This window comes from Chaetodon auriga, chromosome 7 (assembly GCF_051107435.1).
Source record: "Chaetodon auriga isolate fChaAug3 chromosome 7, fChaAug3.hap1, whole genome shotgun sequence".
Taxonomy (NCBI): domain Eukaryota; kingdom Metazoa; phylum Chordata; class Actinopteri; order Chaetodontiformes; family Chaetodontidae; genus Chaetodon; species Chaetodon auriga.
In genome coordinates, this window is record NC_135080.1 from 9,192,622 (window position 1) to 9,213,026 (window position 20,405).

The 20,405-nt window shown below is 40.9% G+C and overlaps 3 protein-coding genes across 3 annotated transcripts; all 3 read left to right on the plus strand.

The window, feature by feature from the left end:
* The first annotated feature begins 833 nt into the window (after positions 1 to 833).
* Positions 834 to 6,045, plus strand: LOC143323378 (extracellular calcium-sensing receptor-like). The gene is made up of 8 exons (XM_076735205.1): positions 834 to 934; positions 1,340 to 1,634; positions 1,729 to 2,018; positions 2,210 to 2,505; positions 3,636 to 3,841; positions 3,980 to 4,201; positions 4,942 to 5,065; positions 5,147 to 6,045. Exons 1-8 carry the CDS (start codon positions 906 to 908, stop codon positions 6,043 to 6,045), a joined length of 2,361 nt encoding a protein of 786 aa, XP_076591320.1. The 5' UTR covers positions 834 to 905.
* A 3,208-nt stretch (positions 6,046 to 9,253) lies between these two features.
* On the plus strand, positions 9,254 to 12,816 carry LOC143323379 (extracellular calcium-sensing receptor-like). The gene is made up of 8 exons (XM_076735206.1): positions 9,254 to 9,297; positions 9,648 to 9,942; positions 10,045 to 10,334; positions 10,478 to 10,773; positions 10,991 to 11,196; positions 11,344 to 11,565; positions 11,693 to 11,816; positions 11,912 to 12,816. The coding sequence occupies exons 1-8, from the start codon at positions 9,269 to 9,271 to the stop codon at positions 12,814 to 12,816; spliced, it is 2,367 nt and encodes a 788-aa protein (XP_076591321.1). The 5' UTR covers positions 9,254 to 9,268.
* A 1,060-nt stretch (positions 12,817 to 13,876) lies between these two features.
* Positions 13,877 to 18,832, plus strand: LOC143323314 (extracellular calcium-sensing receptor-like). The gene is made up of 8 exons (XM_076735125.1): positions 13,877 to 13,974; positions 14,450 to 14,744; positions 14,846 to 15,135; positions 15,319 to 15,614; positions 15,910 to 16,115; positions 16,245 to 16,466; positions 17,727 to 17,850; positions 17,928 to 18,832. The coding sequence occupies exons 1-8, from the start codon at positions 13,946 to 13,948 to the stop codon at positions 18,830 to 18,832; spliced, it is 2,367 nt and encodes a 788-aa protein (XP_076591240.1). The 5' UTR covers positions 13,877 to 13,945.
* The last annotated feature ends 1,573 nt before the right edge of the window (positions 18,833 to 20,405 follow it).

Below are 20,405 nucleotides of genomic sequence, written 5' to 3' on the forward strand. Positions count from 1 at the left end.
TAGACCTTATGCTGTGCACATGCAACATAGTCATCACCTGGTTGATTATTTACATTTAAAAGTTTTTGTTTTTACATTGTATTGTATATTTTCTGGACTTCATTGTCATTTTTTGAATGTCATTTTAATATCTTTTAAATACTTCATCATGAGCTAAATAAAGTAGAAATTACCATGAAATTGAGTGAAATGAGTTCTTGTCTTTACGATGAAATCATTTCAAATATATGACAGTGGAACCATAAATGCTGCAATTTTTTTAAAAACTGGATTAAACCACATAACCAATTTAAAATGTGCATTTTTTTGACTTGACTATAATATGAGAACATCTGAAGAAAAAAGGTTATCGGGGTGGACAAAATTAGTGAGGTATAGTCTGCTGACAGTGTTAAGTTTACAAGAGGAAAAAAAGAGTCATACTTAATGGAGATTATTTTATACATGCAGGACACAGAAAGACTTTTATAAGAGTTCATCATGGAACACAAGGTTAGGGCGTTCTCTCTCTGATGTGCAGTAAGATGACGTAAAGTAGGAGGGAAGGAGGGAAGGTTTTGTCTGAAAATCGATATAAACCAGTGAAAACACACACAGTATGCCTACATGCAGACACCTGAGGGATGGAGATCTCAGCTCTCTTCATTGGCTTGATCTTGTCTCTGGGTTTGTGTGAGCTGAACTCATCTCTTGCATTGAATAGTTCAGGGGATGGGTTGAAACAAAAGACTGTGCTTACAGAGGATAAGACTCATGCTGGGGTCAGTCTAGAGACCTCATCTGTGAAATGCAGGCAACAAGGCACTGATCGTCTACCTGTATTCTCCACGGATGGTGATTACGTCATTGGAGGTGTTTTCTCCATACACTACTACACCCACACAGTGAAGCATAACTACACCACCATGCCTGAGCCACTAAAGTGCACAGGGAGGTTAGTAAGAGGGAGAAGTGGGAGATAAGAGGGTGTTGCACTGTGTGGAGCTAGAAATGTTTTGATTTGTATGTTCTTTATTCTGCATAAGCTTTTGTGTAGCATTGAAAACTTGAATATACAAAAACTATACATCATTAACAGGATAAGAACAAATGAATATTTTACATATACATGACTATTTTAATCCGTGCATTAAAATCCTGCCTGTTTAAGTTTGGTCAGGTAACTCTGCAATGTATATTTAGTTCACAGATGCAGTGCAGCTATCAGTAAGGCTGCTGTACATGACTATGAACTGCTGTTCTCCTATACTGTGTTTTTTTTTTTTTTTTTTTTTTTTTTTTTTTGTTATTGTCCTCATCATATGCAAATTTAAACAGTGATATGAGTGTCTGTGTGCAGCGTTGACTCGCGTAAACTGCGCTTCGCACGCGCAATGATTTTTGCCATCGAGGAGATTAATAACGGCACGGAGCTGCTGCCGGGCATCAGACTCGGTTATCAGATCCACGACGCGTGTGCCTCAGTGCCCGTAGCAGTGCAGGTGGCATTCCAGCTTTCAAATGGTCTGGATCCGGTGTATGACACCGGTGACAACTGCACACGATCTGGTATGGTCATGGCTGTCGTCGGGGAGTCTGGGTCCACGCTTTCCATCATCATGTCGCGCATCATCGGGCCCTTTAACGTTCCTCAAGTAAATATTTTGATGCCATGGCAAGTTATGTGTTTAATATATGACAGTGATGTTTTCCGAAAGATAATTAGACTGGGCTGCTGTTTGTCTTTAGGTGAGCCACTTTGCCACTTGTGCATGCCTGTCCGATAAGCAGCAGTTTCCAAGTTTCTTCAGAACAATTCCAAGTGACCAGTTCCAGGCTGACGCGCTGGCCAAGCTGGTAAAACACTTTGGCTGGACTTGGATAGGTGCCATCCGGTCGGATTCGGACTATGGCAATAATGGCATGGCATCTTTCTTGGAAGCAGCACAGAAGGAGGGGATCTGTGTGGAGTACTCTGAATCTTTCTTTCGCTCCCACCCACGGAGCAAGATCCAGAGAGTAGCTGATGTTATCCGCAGGTTTCTGCATCACTGTGCTTTTGATCTCTGTGCTGACACTGACCTCCATCCATCCATCCATTTCTGCACACAAAACCACAAAAACTAATTAATCTTTTTTTTTTTTTTTTTTTTTTTTCTTTACTAATGTTATATTGATATTCTTGATACGTCTATTGGTATAATGTGATGCATTATAATTTCTCTTCCAGGTCTACATCTACGGTTATTGTGGCATTTGCAGCTGCTGCAGAAATGGGGATGCTGCTGGAGGAGCTGTCGCTCAAGCCGTCTCCACCTCGTCAGTGGATAGGCACTGAGGCCTGGGTCACCAACCCAGACATGTTGAGGTTCACCTTCTGTGCTGGAGCCATCGGATTTGGCATTCAGCAATCTGTCATCCCAGGTCTGAGAGACTTCTTGCTGGATCTCCCTCCCACTGAAGTGGCTGCTTCTCCAATGCTGACTCAGTACTGGGAGGAGTCGTTCAACTGCAGACTGGAAAAAAGTGAGAAAGTTGATGTGAATTTTTAACAAAGTTTACATTCACAGTTGGGTCGTTGTGGTCGTGTTGTTTTGTTGATTGTCTGTTTGGGTGGAGCTTCCTTTCTTAAAATCTCATCAGCTGCTTGAAAACCAAAACCCAGATTTCTGTCACAAGGGACATGTATTGATATTGAACAAAGACATGAGGTGGGCATAAGGTGCATCTCTGGGAAAAATCTCACTTTTCTGATTTCAGTTCAAGTTTCCGCCCTCTGCTGTTTTGGAAAAGATTTTGTATGAACTTTGCTGCAGTGGTTTCAAAATACAAACACTGATGTCCTGAACATAAGCACAAAGTAGGGACAGTGTCCATGCCAACAAGTTGAATAGAGATCCTAAACTGTACTTATGAGCATGCATCAATTATGGTGTTTGTTGGTCTAATTAGGCCATTATAGTGAGAGTGATTTCAGGTAAATTCTGTTGTTTAACCTTAATCTTATCAACTGAGGTGCCCACAGACCCTAAAGGTGTAATTTTTGTCATATCTCACAGGTGACTTATTCTGTCATTCCATTTTTTCCACTATGTTGGCAGTTGGACATTTTTTTTAAGAAATGTGACGAATCATCTGACGACTGATTTATGTTAATGTGAGTTGGTTTACATAAAGGTAAAAGTAAACAGGGCAGGACACATGCTGAAACAGCAGCAACTTAAAAGAAAGTAGATGGAGGCATGTCTGCAAGACAGGAAATTGAAATGTAAAATAAGCATGTTTTATAAATGTGTAAGGACAATATAGCTGTGTGGTTTCTGCAAGGTACATTTGGAGAATTATGTAAAACAAAAAGAAAGCAAAGAAAGAATAGTAAGCACATAAGAAAGAATAATAATGTGATATTAATAGAAGATAAGACAAATCTATTGATCCCACTCTGGGGAAATTTAGTTATTACAAACAGGAGAGGTAGAAAAAGAATAAATACAAAATTAAAATGATACAAAATAAAAATGAAATAAACTATCTATCTATATCTATATATATATAATGTGCATTATACACAAAAAAAAATAAGGATAGCTCAGTTTTACAATGAAAACTTATTGTCAAGGCTGAAGACACCTTCGCCTGTCTCTGTGTGTTTTTAGGTGCAGCCACAGATGAGAGTTTGTGTGATGGAACTGAAGATATTCAGACCCTTCAGAACCCGTACACCGACACATCCCAGCTCCGAATCACTAACATGGTCTACAAAGCTGTTTATGCAATAGCACATGCAATTCATAATACAGTGTGCCAAGATACAAGTTCTACAGCTCAATGTGACAAAGTCAACAGGATAGAGTCCAAACAGGTCAGTCAAAGCAAAGAAGTGAACACTGCAGTGCCCCTTTTTTTTCACTGTAACATACTTTTCATCATATGAAATATTCAGTTTAGTTTTTGTTTTCCTTTCTCTCTCTAATTGTGTTGTTTTTCTTCATCCTTACAGATTCTTGCTCAGCTGAAGAAAGTCAATTTTTCCCAAAATGGTTATGATGTGTCATTCGATGCCAACGGGGATCCTGTGGCCAAATATGAGATGGTTAACTGGCAAACAACTGAGAGTGGCAGCATTGAGTTGGTGACAGTGGGGCTCTACGATGCATCACTGCCGGTGGGCCAAGAGTTCCGAATCAACAGGAACCTGACATGGGTGGAGGGTGGCACAGAAGTAAGGAGCCCAAAAGCCATAATTTATGTTCAATACATGTTCAAATTTAAAATTTAGTCATCTCAAATGGTGTGATATCTGTTTTTGGTTCCTTCAGCAGAGTGAGATAGTATGAAAGAATGAACGAGGGAAAGTAACAAAAAGCAGGAATTTGTACTAAAAAGGGCATCACTCTGGTTGATGGTTACAATGACCTCTAACACTTTCAGTATACAACACAAACTGTTATGTGAGTATTATTTTAAGACAAACTTTAAAAAATGTGATCCTTTAAAGGACCAGTGTGTAAGATTCATTGGCATCTAGTGGTGATGTTGCAGATTGCAACCTATCCCATTAAATGACGCAGTATAAAGAGTGAGAAAAGGCCATAATTGGACAAAGGTTGGACAGTTGGATGGATCAAGCACAGGACTTTCATGCAGCACATTGGGGTTTGTGAAATGTGTGAAACCCAAAGTTGAAAGGCCGATTTCTTTTGTAAGTGAAGTAATGTCACATACATAATGAGCTTATTCTGAGCCAAACCATGAGCTTTCCCAAAATCTAACCAAGTAGATTTAGTGCCTGAACCTGACTAAAGTGTGATCGTATCACAACGTTAACCACATGTTTATTGTTGTTGTCAGCAAGTCTTATTTTGAAAGTGTAAGTGGACATTGTATATTTATTATTGCTAAATTGAAAAATTAAACTATGTGACGAGTTGGAAGTTAGAATGTGATTTGTCTGTGTTCCAGGTTCCTGTGTCAGTGTGCAGTGACAACTGTTTTCCAGGAACTCGTAAAGTGCTGCAGAAAGGAAAACCCATCTGCTGTTATGATTGTGTACCATGTCCTGAGGGAGAGATTAGCAATGCTACAGGTATTTTTTTGTCATACATATCTACCACATGAAATACGTGACTGCTAAAAGCCCTTTTGATGTTTTTGTTCTTTTTTCCAGATTCCCCTGATTGTTTTCCTTGCCCCAAGGAGTTCTGGCCTAATGCAGAGAGAGACACTTGTTTCCCAAAGCCTGTGGAGTTTCTGTCCTTTGACGAGGTCCTAGGAATCATCCTGGCTGCCTTCTCCGTTGGTGGTGCCTGTCTTGCCATTATAACAGCAGCTGTGTTCTTTCGTCACCGGTCATCCCCGATTGTAAGAGCCAACAACTCAGAGCTGAGCTTCCTGCTGCTCTTCTCCCTGACTCTATGTTTCTTATGTTCATTGACTTTCATTGGAGCACCCTCTGAGTGGTCCTGCATGCTGCGCCACACAGCGTTTGGGATCACCTTCGTCCTCTGCATTTCTTGTGTTCTAGGAAAAACAATAGTAGTGTTGATGGCCTTCAAAGCTACACTCCCAGGCAGTAATGTCATGAAATGGTTTGGTCCACTACAGCAAAGGATGACTGTAGTATCTTTCACATGTATTCAAGTTTTAATATGTATTATTTGGTTGGTTGTTAATCCCCCTTTTCCAATGAAAAACCTCACCACATACAAGGAGAGAATCATCCTGGAGTGTGCATTAGGCTCTGCTATTGGTTTCTGGGCTGTGCTCGGGTACATAGGCCTACTGGCTGTCTTTTGCTTAGTGTTAGCTGTCCTTGCTCGGAAACTACCTGATAATTTTAATGAAGCCAAGCTTATCACCTTCAGCATGCTGATATTCTGTGCAGTGTGGATCACCTTTATCCCAGCGTATGTCAGCTCTCCTGGGAAATTCACTGTGGCTGTGGAGATATTTGCCATCCTGGCCTCCAGTTTTGGACTGACATTCTGTATATTTGCTCCAAAGTGTTTCATCATATTGTTTCAGCCAGAGAAGAACACCAAGAAACATTTAATGAACAAAAATTAATCCTGATATTTTAGGTTTGTAAATAGTGAAGCTATAACATAACATACAGACCTTATGCTGTGCACATTCAACATAGACTTCACCTGGTCGATTTAAATAATTACACGTGTTTTCTAGATTACTGTCATTTCTGAATGTCCTTTTAAAATGTTGTAGTCTTATTCAACAAATACTTTTTTCATCATGTGCTCAATAAAGTGTTACTGAGTTCTCTCTCAACATTTTGATAAAATAATTAAAAATATATTAATGTGGAACAAAAAAAAGTCTCGTGATGAAACCATATAAGACGATATCTGGTGTTTAAAATGACTCTTTGCAACAGAAAAAAAGAGACAGGGAGACTCACTGGAGATTATATTGGCCATGCAGCACACAGAAAAATCTTGAAGAAGAGTTAATCAGTGACCACTTGGTAGAGCAGACCCAGCATGATGGGTGGGCCCCAGGTTTGGTTGTGATATTTTATTATCATTACTGATGTTAGTAAATGTTAATGTGCCTCATCCACATGTTTCTTTTGTACTCAACAGTCTTGTAACATTCATGTATGGAGTGTGTTTTTATTGTGGGATGAAAGTCTCAAAGAATTTGCTCTGTTTTTGATACATTTTTTTATGATCCAGTACACCCTCTGCTGGTGATCCACTAGACTGGTTTTGAGTTGTTTGTGACAAGGTGAATGACGTCAACCTCTTGAGACTTTCTTGGGTCAGTATGATGTTCGCTTGTAGATAGTTTAAGGTTCATACAATTGGATTTAACATTTACAGTAAAAGGCTGTGAGAACTCATTTTCAACTTTGAAAAATGTGTTCACTTAGTCCAGGAGAAGTATATCACACCCCCAGGAAGCTCATTTAATTCAGCTTGCTTTTGAGAAGGACCTGACGAAGAAATGAAGACAGTTAGTGCAGGCTAATTAGGCCCTGCATGAGCCAATGAAGTAGTAAGTAAGTCAAAATGGGTTATCAATCAGGAGAAGTGAATGAAATAAAGATAATTGTTTATTATGACAGATGATATGTGATAATAAAGTCTTATCAGAAAGTCTTTGGGCTTTAGACTCTACAGTGAGATTTTGTAATCAAGGGACATGGTCCTGAGCACCAGCAAGATAAATCCCCCCCAAAAGAGTGGCACAGGTCCCTCCAAAACCTCAGGCCAATGGTTCCCCCAAAGAATGCTGAGCTACTAAGCAGGAATGAAACAGGCCACAATTTAGCAAAGATGACGCAATCTGTTAAGAGATGAATCACGGTAAAGTGAGTGACATGAAAAATCAACACTGTACAATGAATGAGTAGAAACAAAATGAGCCCTGCAATGGCCAGGTCAGCAGTGACCAGTTTTTTTCTTAGCCAGCAATGGCGAGAGGATCGTAATTCCCTGCTTGCAATGAATAGCAGTGACCTGAAATATCATTGCCAGCAATGGCTAAGAGGACAGGGCGATAACTGTCAAAATAATCTCAGTCAGCTCAGTCAGTAATGGCCACAGGACATGAATGCCTTGTTTGCAATGTATGGCTTTCACCAGCAATGGGTTATGATCAGCAGTTACCTGAATAGTTGACAAGTTTGAGCTTAACCAGCATGGCTAGTATACAGCATTAATTCAGATCTTTTCTGGATGGTGTCTGCAAGATCTGAGTAAGTTAAATGACCAGGATCGAGACTGAATTGCAGAGGTTGTCTCGATCAGAAATAACTGGTCAATGCAGCGAGAATTGGCGCTAATAGTTCCTCTTCTGACAGGTGTGACTGAGGAAAATGAAAAAAAATGTTTCAGTTTGGACAAAGCCATAGAAAACTGATAAATATTGCAACCTAACCTGGATTGCATGAGAGAGGTGCCCAGAACGTTGAACCCAGAAGAGAAGACCAACTGATGCAAACATTAGTGATGAACATTAGGTTTGAACCACATTGGTTCACATGTGAGTGCGCTAGCTACACAGTGGAGAGCAGCAATGACTGCAGGCTGAAGGGGTGAAGGGTGAATCCTGTACTGCTACCGCACTGCAGGAAATGACAGAAACCTCCAACAAGCGTGATCAGCATTACAGTGTCTGAAGAACACCAGTTCAGAGTGTTTGATTGGCAATGTAGAAAACAGTTGCTGGAGGTTGATTGGAGACACTGAGCGTTGAATGTTTGACATTTGCAAAGATTTGCACTGAAATAACAACAGTATGAACGTGTGTATAACAGCAGATTTTGGATAAATGTGCCCAGCTGATGAGAACAACTGATATCTCAATTGACAGCCTCAGACAATGACAGCAAAGAAGTGAGGAGTGAGCAGAGAGGAGCGAATGCAGGATGAGAAATAAACGACAGGCTTACACATGCAAAAGAATAGGCCTCCTGACTGAACGTTACGATGGATTCATTAGTCATCTCATTTTTGTGTAAGTTGTTTCCTGAAATGTCCTGCAACTTTCAGGTGGTTAAAATATTTGATCGTGTGTGTTTGCCAAATCAATTGTCACAATGTTACCGTTTTATTGACTTTTTTTTTGCACGAAAAACTGATTCAGGCTCTCGGACTAGTGGGCTGATACATGACTACATTTTGTGAGTCTTATACATGATAGGCTGCAGCATAAGGTCACAATTAATTCATAATGATTTAACCGAACTTTGAGTGTCATCACTGAAATATACACTAAATAAGCATATCATTTCATGGTAGTCTTTTAACATATAAAAAGCCAGAAAACATTTTGATTTGATTTGATTTGAATTTAATTGTCGTGGCCTGTCCATAAAAACAAAGCTCAGCTTGTTACTTTCCTCTGGCACCAGGACTGTGGGAAGGGCATCCTCTCTCTGATGTGCAGTAAGATGACGTACGGTAGAAGGAGAGAAGCTTTTGTCTGAAAATCTATATAAACCAGTGAAAACACACATAGTATGCCGACATGCAGCACTTGAATCATGGAGATCTCAGCTTTCTTGATTGGCCTGATCTTGTCTCTTAGTTGGTGTGAGCTGAACTCAGTTGTTGCCTTGAATGGTTCTGGGCATCGTCTGAAACAAAAGACTGGGCTTACAGAGGAAAGGACTGGTGCTGGGGTCAGTACAGAGGGCTCATCTGTGAAATGTAAGCTCCAGGGTACCACTCGTCTACCTGCATTCTCAATGGTTGGTGACTACACTATTGGGGGTGTTTTCTCCATACACTACTACAAATACACAGAGAAGAATAATTACACCACCATGCCTGACCCACTAATATGCACAGGGAGGTTAGTAAGAGGGAGAAGTGGTGAATTTGAGGATGTAACACTGTTTGGGGATATTAATGTTTTGAATTGTATGTTGTGCTTACAATTGTGTTGCTATTATTTTAATTTTGTCAATGAGTGCACTGTAATACCTGTGAATTTTGGACTGATATTTAGCTCTGTCATTTTGATTTTGGTAGACAGGTAATCCTGATGTATATTGGGTTCACAGATGTAGTACAACAATTATTAAGTGCCCATAACTATAAACCATAGTTCTACTTTATTGTATTTTCTGTAAAATTATGAATTGTCATAGTTGTTCATTTAGATTTGTCAATTTAAAAAGTGACATGAGTGTCTGTGTGCAGCATTGACTCCCGTGAACTGCGCTTTGCACGTGCAATGATTTTTGCCATTGAGGAGATTAATAACAGCACAGAGCTGCTGCCGGGCATCAAACTCGGTTATCAGATCCATGACTCGTGCACCGCGGTTCCTGTAGCGGTGCATGCAGCATTCCAGCTTTCAAATGGCATCGACCCGATTTTTGACAATGGTGACAACTGCTCACGATCTGGTATGGTGATGGCTATCGTCGGTGAGTCTGGGTCCACACGATCCATCTGCATGTCACGTGTCATTGGGCCCTTTAACATTCCTCAAGTAAGTATTTTTAATTTCTGCCAACCTCTGTGTTGAATACAGGCCACTACTGATCTCTTTTGTGTCTGTGATTAAAGATTTACACCACTGTTTTTTCTTTAGGTGAGCCACTTTGCCACTTGTGCATGCCTGTCTGATAAGAAGCAGTATCCCAGTTTCTTCAGAACAATCCCCAGTGACCAGTTCCAGGCTGATGCGCTCGCTAAACTGGTGAAACACTTTGGCTGGACTTGGATAGGTGCCGTCCGGTCTGATTCGGACTATGGCAATAATGGCATGGCATCTTTCCTGGAAGCAGCGCAGAAGGAGGGGATCTGTGTGGAGTACTCCGAATCTTTCTATCGGACCCACCCACGGAGCAGGATCCAGAGAGTAGCTGATGTTATCCGCAGGTTTCTACATCATTAACTGTGCTTTTGATCTCTGTGCTGACACCAACCTTCTGCACACAAAACCACAAACTATTTCATCAAACAACACACCAAAAAAAAATCTTTATTCTTCTATTGGTATATGCATTGCAATGTCTCTCCAGGTCGACAGCTTTGGTTGTTGTGGCATTTGTAGCCTCTACAGAACTGAGGATCCTGCTGGAGGAGCTGTCGCGTGAGCCTTCTCCACCTCGCCAGTGGATTGGCAGTGAATCCTGGGTAACTGACCGGGACATGCTGAGGTTCACCTTCTGTGCAGGAGCCATCGGATTTGGCATTCAGCAATCTGTCATCCCAGGTCTGAGAGACTTCTTGCTGGATCTCTCTCCCTCTGATGTGGCTGCCTCTCCAGTGCTGACTGAGTTCTGGGAGGATTCATTCAACTGCAGACTGGAAAAAAGTGAGAATGTTGATGTGATTTTTAATGTATTTGGCATTCACAGTTGGATCCTTGTGGTTGTGTTGTTCATTGATTGTTTGTCTGCATAGAACCTCCTGTGTTAAAAACTCATCAGCTGCATGAAGTTTAAAACCCAGAGAGGGAAGTGTACTGATATTCAACAAAGACACCAGGTGCACATATAGTGAACAGTTTATGATTTCAGGTGTGTGTTTAGGTGCAGCCACGGCCAAGAGTTTGTGTGATGGAACTGAAGACATTCAGACCCTTCAGAGTCCGTACACTGACACATCTCAGCTCCGAATCACTAACATGGTCTACAAGGCTGTTTATGCAATAGCACATGCCATTCATAATGCTGTGTGTCAGGGAAGAAATTCGACAACTCAATGTGACAAATTCAGCAGGACAGAGTCCAAACAGGTCTGTCAGTGTGAATAAGTGAACACTGCAATGTCTTTTTCCCACAACAATACACTTTGATATGCACCTTTTATAACATGTAATATTCAATTTGTTTTTCTATGAGTTCATATCATTAAACTCGGTCTAATTTTATCATCCTTACAGGTTCTTACTCAGCTGAAAAAAGTAAATTTTTCCCAAAATGGTTATGATGTGTCATTCGATGCCAATGGGGATCCTGTGGCCAAATATGAGCTGGTTAACTGGCAAAAAACTGAGAGTGGCAGCATTGAGTTGGTGACAGTAGGGCTCTACGATGCGTCACTGCCGGTGGGCCAGGAGTTCCATATCAACAGGAACCTCACCTGGATGGAGGGTGGCACAGAAGTAAGGGGCCCAAAACCAATGAGAGACTTCAAGTGTATGATGTAAATGTATGAATGTGAACCTATTTGTTCTTCACAAGAGCTGCCGAGCACACCTGAATATGTTTTTGGCTGTGTCTGTCTTCCAGGTGCCTGTGTCAGTGTGCAGTGACAGCTGTCCTCCAGGAACTCGTAAAGTGCTGCAGAAAGGAAAACCCATCTGCTGCTATGATTGTGTACCATGTCCTGAGGGAGAGATTAGCAATGCTACAGGTATTTTTTATTTTTTCATTTTTTGAAATTCATATCTAAAATATCAAGTACATGACTGATAAAAGCCCTTTTTGCTGTTTTGTTTTGTTTTCCAGATTCCCCTGATTGTTTCCCTTGCCCCAGGGAGTTCTGGCCTAATGCAGAGAGAGACACTTGTTTCCCAAAACCTGTGGAGTTTCTGTCCTTTGACGAGGTCCTAGGAATCATCCTGGCTGCCTTCTCCATTGGTGGTGCCTGTCTTGCCATTATAACAGCAGCTGTGTTCTTTCGTCACAGGTCATCCCCGATTGTTAGAGCCAACAACTCAGAGCTGAGCTTCCTGCTGCTCTTCTCCCTGACTCTATGTTTTTTATGTTCATTGACTTTCATTGGAGCTCCCTCTGAGTGGTCCTGCATGCTGCGCCACACAGCGTTTGGGATCACCTTCGTCCTCTGCATCTCTTGTGTTCTAGGAAAAACAATAGTAGTGTTAATGGCCTTCAAAGCTACTCTCCCAGGCAGTAATGTCATGAAATGGTTTGGTCCACTACAACAAAGGATGACTGTAGTTTCTTTCACATGTATTCAAGTTTTAATATGTATTATTTGGTTGGTTGTTAATCCCCCTTTTCCAATGAAAAACCTTTCCACATACAAGGAGAGAATCATCCTGGAGTGTGCATTAGGCTCAGATATTGGTTTCTGGGCTGTGCTCGGGTACATAGGCCTACTGGCTGTCTTTTGTTTTTTGTTAGCTGTCCTCGCTCGGAAACTACCTGATAATTTTAATGAAGCCAAACTTATCACCTTCAGCATGCTGATATTCTGTGCAGTGTGGATCACCTTTATCCCAGCGTATGTCAGTTCTCCTGGGAAATTCACTGTGGCTGTGGAGATATTTGCCATCCTGGCCTCCAGTTTTGGACTAACATTCTGTATATTTGCTCCAAAGTGTTTCATCATATTGTTTCAGCCAGAGAAGAACACCAAGAAACATTTAATGAACAAAAATCAATCTTAAAACATCTGAGGTTTGGAAATCATTAAGATGGCAACATGCGGTGTTGTCTTATTTGACAAAACTATTTTTCACCAAAATTATTTTTCACTTATGTCAAATAAATATAAAGTCAAAATTAGTTATTGTAATACTAACGCTTAAATTATGTGTGAAAACCTAATGTGAATCTTGAACTTCATTGACAGTGATGTGTATTATTAATTGAATAAAAAGAATAAAATGAATGTTTTTAAGCAAGTGGTTGGCGAGTGGTGATTTTCAGGTTCACTGTAGAATAATACCGCTGTAAGGGGTATGTGGGACAGCCCAGGGTGGGACACTGGAAGATTTCTATTACTTTCAAACCCCAATGTTGGCAGGTTGGCAGTGTCTCCTCAGTTGTTCCATGGGCTTGCTCCTAAGGCTCAGGGAATGTAGGATCAGGACCGGTTGGTTGACTAGGGTGCTTAGGGTGTTAAATAACATGACACTACTAAGAACATGACACAAGTAGACATAAAGATTAACATGAAAACCTTGTCCTTAAACTGCAATGAAATAAGGTGTGCATTTGTTATGCTTAACTGTAATATGAGCTAAAAGAGGCAAAAGGGAAAAATGAGGAAGATATCTGTTGTTGACAATGAAAACTTACAAGAGAAGAAAAGAGACAGGGACATTAATAGACATTATATTGTACATGTAGCCCATACAAAAAAAATGAGATGGGAGTTCATCAAAGAACACATTGCATCCTCTCTGATGTGCAGTAAGATGACGTACAATAAGAGGAGGGAAGCCTTTGTCTGAAAATCGATATAAACCAGTGAAAACACATACAGTATGCCCACATGCAGATACTTGAGGGATGGAGATCTCATCTTTCTTTATTGGCCTGATCTTGTCTCTGAGTTTGTGTGAACTGAACTCATCTCTTGCCCCGAATAGTTCTGTGGATGGTCTGATAAAAAGGGCTGGTCTTACAGAGGACAGGACTGGTGCTGGGGTCAATCCTGAGGCCTCATCTGTGAAATGCAAGCTCCAGGGTACCACTCGTCTACCTGCATTCTTGATGGATGGTGATTACACAATTGGGGGTGTTTTCTCCATACACTACTACAAACACACAGAGAAGCATAACTACACCACCATGCCTGAGCTGCAGAGGTGCACAGGGAGGTTAGTAAGAGAGAAATGTTGCGAATTTGTGGATGTAACACTGTGTTAGGATAGAAATGTTTTTATTTGAGTTGTATGTGTTTTACAATCATGCAAAACTTTATTTTACAAATGCCAAGTCATTATTTGGCCATGTGAATTACAGATACTTTATTTCTTAAAAGAAAAATAGTAGCGTGTGCATATGAAAGTGTTTTTTGTGATTTTTTACGTTTCTTAAGTGAAAAAGACAAAAAAAGGCAAGGCTTAAGATTGAGTCAATTATTATTCCACGCCTTAAAATTGCTGTGAATTTTGGACTGATATCTCGTTCTTAGACAAGTAGCTGTGATGGATATTTGATGCACAGATGCAGTGCATTTATCATTTTTTGTCCATAACTGTGAACCGTAGTTCTCCTCATTTGTGTTTTCTGTAAAATTGTGAATTGTGCTCATATGTAAATTTAAAAAGTGATATGAGTGTCTGTGTGCAGCATCGACTCCCGTGAACTGCGCTTTGCACGCGCAATGATTTTTGCCATTGACGAGATTAATAACAGCACGGAGCTGCTGCCGGGGATCAGACTCGGTTATCAGATCCATGACTCGTGCACCTCGGTTCCTGTGGCGGTGCATGTGGCATTCCAGCTTTCAAACGGCCTCGACCCCGTGTTTGACACCGGTGATAACTGCTCACGATCTGGTATGGTGATGGCTATCGTCGGGGAGTCTGGGTCCACACCATCCATCAGCATGTCGCGCATCCTCGGGTCCTTTAACATTCCTCAAGTAAATGTTTTGATATTCTGACAATCTATGTGTCTGTCATTGTGCAGTGATATTGCTTTTGTCTCTCTGACTCAAGATTTACACCACTGTTTTTTCTTTAGGTGAGCCACTTTGCCACTTGTGCATGTCTGTCCGATAAGAAGCAGTATCCCAGTTTCTTCAGAACAATCCCCAGTGACCAGTTCCAGGCTGACGCGCTCGCTAAACTAGTGAAACACTTTGGCTGGACTTGGATAGGTGCCATCCGGTCCGATACAGACTATGGCAATAATGGCATGGCATCTTTCTTGGACGCAGCGCAGAAGGAGGGGATCTGTGTGGAGTACTCTGAATCTTTTCATCGAGCCCATCCACATAGCAAGATCCAGAGAGTAGCTGATGTTATCCGCAGGTTTGTATATCACTAATTGTGTTTTTGTCCTTGTTGTTCTTGTAAAAATAAAATTATGGTGACCAATTCTCGAACTTCACCACACCAAAATAAAATAAAATAAAACCCAAGTACCCCATATCTTTCCATCAGGATATTGATATGTGTATTCATACAATATAATGCACTGTAATGTTTCTGCAGGTCCACAGCCACGGTCATTGTGGCATTTGCAGCCTCTGCAGAACTGAGGATCCTGCTGGAGGAGCTGTCACTTGAACCCTCTCCACCTCGCCAGTGGATAGGCACTGAGGCCTGGGTCACCAACCGAGACATGTTGAGGTTCACCTTCTGTGCTGGAGCCATCGGATTTGGCATTCAGCAATCTGTCATCCCAGGTCTGAGAGACTTCTTGCTGGATCTCTCTCCCTCTGAAGTGTCTGCCTCTCCAGTGCTGACTGAGTTCTGGGATGATTCATTCAACTGCAGACTGGAAAAAAGTGAGAACGTTGATGTGATTTTTTTAACATATTTGATATCCACAGTTGGGTTCTTGTGGCTGTTTGTTTTGTTGAGTATCTGTCTGAGGGGAGTTTCCTGTGTTAGAATCTCATCAGCTGCATGAAGTTCAAACCCTAGATTTCTAATGAGAGGGAAATGTATTGATATTGAACAAAGACATGAGGTGGACACAAGGTGCACCTCTGTGAATAATCTCACTTGAAGGTTTCAGGCCTTTGTGGCAGGTAGTTTCAGACTTTTCAGACACCTTCCTCAGTCTCTGTGTGTTTTTAGGCGCAGCCACAGATGAGAGTTTGTGTGATGGAACTGAAGACATTCAAACTCTCCAGAGCCCATACACTGACACATCCCAGCTCCGAATCACTAACATGGTGTACAAAGCTGTTTATGCAATAGCACATGCCATTCATAATGTTGTGTGTCAGGAACGAAATTCTACAGCTCAGTGTGACAGATTCACCAGGATAGAGTCCAAAGAGGTCAGTAAGAGTAAATATGTAAACTCCCCAAAGTCCATTTTTCACCATAATGTACATTTTATTGAATGGATTATTAATTTATGTTTTCCTTTCTCTCATACACTGGTTTACTCAAATTCATCCTCACAGGTTCTTACTCAGCTGAAGGAAGTGAATTTTTCCCAGAATGGTTATGATGTGTCATTCGATGCCAACGGTGATCCTGTGGCCAAATATGAGCTGGTTAACTGGCAAAAAACAGAGAGTGGCAACATTGAGTTGGTGACAGTGGGGCTCTACGATGCGTCACTGCCGGTGGGCCAGGAGTTCCGTATCAACAGGAACCTCACCTGGATGGAGGGTGGCACAGAAGTAAGGGGCCCAAAACCAATAATTTAACATTTTCTAATTTTAAATTTGGTGATCTCAAAAGGTAGGATATGTCACAGTTGTGTATGCAAGGGTGCACAAAAACAAGGGATTGGACCCTGAATGCAGTACACCAAAGAGGCAGGTATAAGCAACAAAAGCAAGTGAACAAAAGTAAAATAGCAGAAACGGAAGGAAATAAAAACAGAGGGAGCAGGCTGAGTCAAATCTAAGAACAACGATAACATACAAAAACTTAATTACAACCCCAAATGTAAAAAAGTTGGGACACTGTGTAAAACATAAATAAAACAGAATGTGCTAATTTGCTAATTGTTTTTGACATGTACTCCATTGAAAACTGTGTAAAGACAATATATTTGATGTTTTACAGCATCAGCTTCATTGATTTTTGTGATACTTTTCCTGAATTTGATGCCAGCAAAACATTTCAAACAAGTTGGGACAGGAGTAACAAAAGACTGGGAAAGCTCCAAAAACACCTGTTTGGAACATTCCACAGGTAAACAGGTTCATTGGTAGCAGGTGATAGTATCATGAGTGGGTATGACAGGGGCATCCTGCAAAGGCTCAGTTGTTCACAAGCAAGGATGGAGTAAGGTTCACCACTTTGTGAACACATGATTGGATAAAGAATATTACTAAACAGAGACACCTCGTATAAACATTGTTGGTAAACACTGTTTGCAAATGATTGCATTCTGTCTTATTTACTTTATGTTGGACAAAATTCACAGTCCTCATTCTGTGCAAAAATGGTTTCTAAAATTCAGATGTATCAAGTCAGCAGTGTGAGCTATACAAATCAAGTGGATATATTCCAAAGTTAAAGTATCTTTGGTAAGATAAATTGCTCTCTTCTTGATCTCAGGCAGATGCATACGAACAGAAATATGTAATTCAACTCTACTAAAGAGGCCATAACTCTGGAGGATAACCACTTGGTTTGTCAAACTGTGACTGCTGAAGACTTATTTCAGCTTCAGCCAACTTTAGAACACATTTTTTCACAAACCAAGTGTTTTTTCGCCCAGCATTTTTATGGAAATGGGTTGAGGAAGGGATCCCTTCATAGGCAGCATAAACAGGAATGGTTACACTGACCAATAACACTTTCAATACACATATTGGCATGTAAGTATTGTTTTGAGACAGACTTGGGAAATGTGAACCTCTTGTTTAATGCTAAGAGCTGCATAGCACACCTGAATGTGTGTGTGTTTCTTAACATCTGTGTTCCAGGTTCCTGTGTCAGTGTGCAGTGACAGCTGTCCTCCAGGAACTCGTAAAGTGCTGCAGAAAGGAAAACCCATCTGCTGTTATGATTGTGTACCATGTCCTGAGGGAGAGATTAGCAATGCTACAGGTATTTCTTTTGTATTTCACATCTACAGTGTCAAATATGAGTTCTAAAAGCCCTTTTTGGATTCATTTTTTTTCCAGATTCCCCTGATTGTTTTCCTTGCCCCAAGGAGTTCTGGCCTAATACAGAGAGAGACACTTGTTTCCCAAAGCCTGTAGAGTTTCTGTCCTTTGACGAGGTCCTAGGAATCATCCTGGCTGCATTCTCCGTTGGTGGTGCCTGTCTTGCCATTATAACAGCAGCTGTGTTCTTTCGTCACAGGTCATCCCCGATTGTTAGAGCCAACAACTCAGAGCTGAGCTTCCTGCTGCTCTTCTCCCTGACTCTATGTTTCTTATGTTCATTAACTTTCATTGGAGCACCCTCTGAGTGGTCCTGCATGCTGCGCCACACAGCATTTGGGATCACCTTCGTCCTCTGCATCTCTTGTGTTCTAGGCAAAACAATCGTAGTGTTAATGGCCTTCAAAGCTACACTCCCAGGCAGTAATGTCATGAAATGGTTTGGTCCACTACAGCAAAGGATGACTGTTGTGTCTTTCACATTTATTCAAGTTTTAATATGTATTATTTGGTTGGTTGTTAGTCCCCCTTTTCCAATGAAAAACCTCACCACATACAAGGAAAAAATCATCCTGGAGTGTGCATTAGGCTCAGATATTGGTTTCTGGGCTGTGCTCGGGTACATAGGCCTACTGGCTGTCTTTTGTTTTTTGTTAGCTGTCCTTGCTCGGAAACTACCTGATAATTTTAATGAAGCCAAGCTTATCACCTTCAGCATGCTGATATTCTGTGCAGTGTGGATCACCTTTATCCCAGCGTATGTCAGCTCTCCTGGGAAATTTACTGTGGCTGTGGAGATATTTGCCATTCTGGCCTCCAGTTCTGGACTGATGTTCTGTATATTTGCTCCAAAGTGTTTCATCATATTGTTTCAGCCAGAGAAGAACACCAAGAAACATTTAATGAACAAAAATCAATCATGAAGAATCTGAGGTTTGGAAATGGTTAAGCTATGACATAACGTAGAGACCTTACGCTGTGCATATTGCACAGTCTTCACCATTAATTTAAATATTTATGCGTACAAGTTTTTTCTTGTTACATGTGTTTACAAATTTCAATATAATTTTTAAATGTCGTTGCAATATGTATGTCTCGTACAAATTTGCTGTCACATTGCAAATAAACTGGGTGTGAACACCGCTTGGAATCTGGAACTTCATCCACAGTGGGACTCTGATAACGGAGTTTAAACAGAGGCAGGGATGTAGATTTGCAAACTTTGTATCGTAGTTTCAGTGAGGGCACAAATACACTTGGAGGTTTGTGTGTGTGGCATGCATACTGCACATTGTTTCTATGGTAGTATGCAGTATGAAACTGCTAAAAAGAATGTATTTTGCAGTATTATAGAACAGGCTTAGCTGGTTACCAATTTTGGAAAGGAGAGGTAAACAATAATATAGCCAATGGCAAACCACCACTACTGTGAAGTATCCCCTTGTGATCTAAAAACCCCCCAGAAATTCTCAATGTGGATTTTGGTTGGTACAAAAAGTATTGTGATTTATTGTGGAAGGGTGAAACCACATAAACAGCCCACTAAAGGTATGCATTTCTTGGTCTTAACTAAGAGCTGTCACAGGCAAAAAAAACAAAAAAAAAAAGGTTTTGGACAAAAAAAGAGAAGATATTGGATGTGAACAATTCTAAACTTACAGGAAGGGAAAAGAGAGGTATATTTTACATGCAGAGTTGACATGTCTGTTACGGTTAGTGGTCGTTGAGCAAAAACAAGGATTGAACCCAAAGGTGCAGACTTGACAAAGACAAACAGCTGAGCAGAGGCAGTCCAAGTAATTTATTCAGCCAAAAAATAAAGGCAACCAAAATCCACCACATACTAAATCCAAAAAACAAAAGGCAGTTCTAGGAAAACAAACTCATAACCAAACTAGAAGAACAAGGACGAGGCCAGAATACTCACTAAAGTCACGGGGAACAAGGAAACCACACGCAAGGGGATGATCCCACAAAGACAAGAGAAACACACAGACTTAAATAGAGGGGGGAACTAAACAGACACAGGTGGACCCAATCAACCTAACAAAGGCGGGAAACCTACAGGAAGTAAAGAAACTAAGACACACAAGGGAAGGCTACCAAAGTAAAACAGGAACAAGGCAACCAAAATAACAGGATCCTAACAATGTCAGGAGCAAAGACTACTGACAGAGCACAGTATGTGAAAGTGAGCAAAGAAAAAAAAGGCGTACAGGTTGCATTTGGACAGGAGTTCATCCGGACAACGAGGTAAAAATGTTCTCTCTCTCTCTGATGTGCAGTAAGATGACGTACGGTAGAAGGAGGGAAGGCTTTGTCTGAAAATCTATATAAACCAGTGAAAGCACACATACAGTATTCCCACATGCAAATACTTGAGGGATGGAGATCTCAGCTTTATTTATTGGCCTGATCTTGTCTCTGTGTTCAGGTGAGCTGAACTCAGTTCTTGCCTTGAATGGTTCTGGGGATGGTCTGAAACAAAGGGCTGTG

Bases quoted from the DNA above. Each gene is read 5' to 3' on its own strand.
- LOC143323378 (XM_076735205.1), top strand. From the start codon at position 906: ATGCCTGAGCCACTAAAGTGCACAGGGAG. The intron at 1,635-1,728 runs GTAAATATTTTG...GTTTGTCTTTAG, and splicing joins GGCCCTTTAACGTTCCTCAA to GTGAGCCACTTTGCCACTTG. The intron at 2,506-3,635 runs GTGAGAAAGTTG...GTGTGTTTTTAG, and splicing joins CAACTGCAGACTGGAAAAAA to GTGCAGCCACAGATGAGAGT.
- LOC143323379 (XM_076735206.1), top strand. From the start codon at position 9,269: ATGCCTGACCCACTAATATGCACAGGGAG. The intron at 9,943-10,044 runs GTAAGTATTTTT...TTTTTTCTTTAG, and splicing joins GGCCCTTTAACATTCCTCAA to GTGAGCCACTTTGCCACTTG. The intron at 11,817-11,911 runs GTATTTTTTATT...TTTGTTTTCCAG, and splicing joins AGAGATTAGCAATGCTACAG to ATTCCCCTGATTGTTTCCCT.
- LOC143323314 (XM_076735125.1), top strand. From the start codon at position 13,946: ATGCCTGAGCTGCAGAGGTGCACAGGGAG. The intron at 14,745-14,845 runs GTAAATGTTTTG...TTTTTTCTTTAG, and splicing joins GGTCCTTTAACATTCCTCAA to GTGAGCCACTTTGCCACTTG. The intron at 16,116-16,244 runs GTCAGTAAGAGT...TCATCCTCACAG, and splicing joins CCAGGATAGAGTCCAAAGAG to GTTCTTACTCAGCTGAAGGA.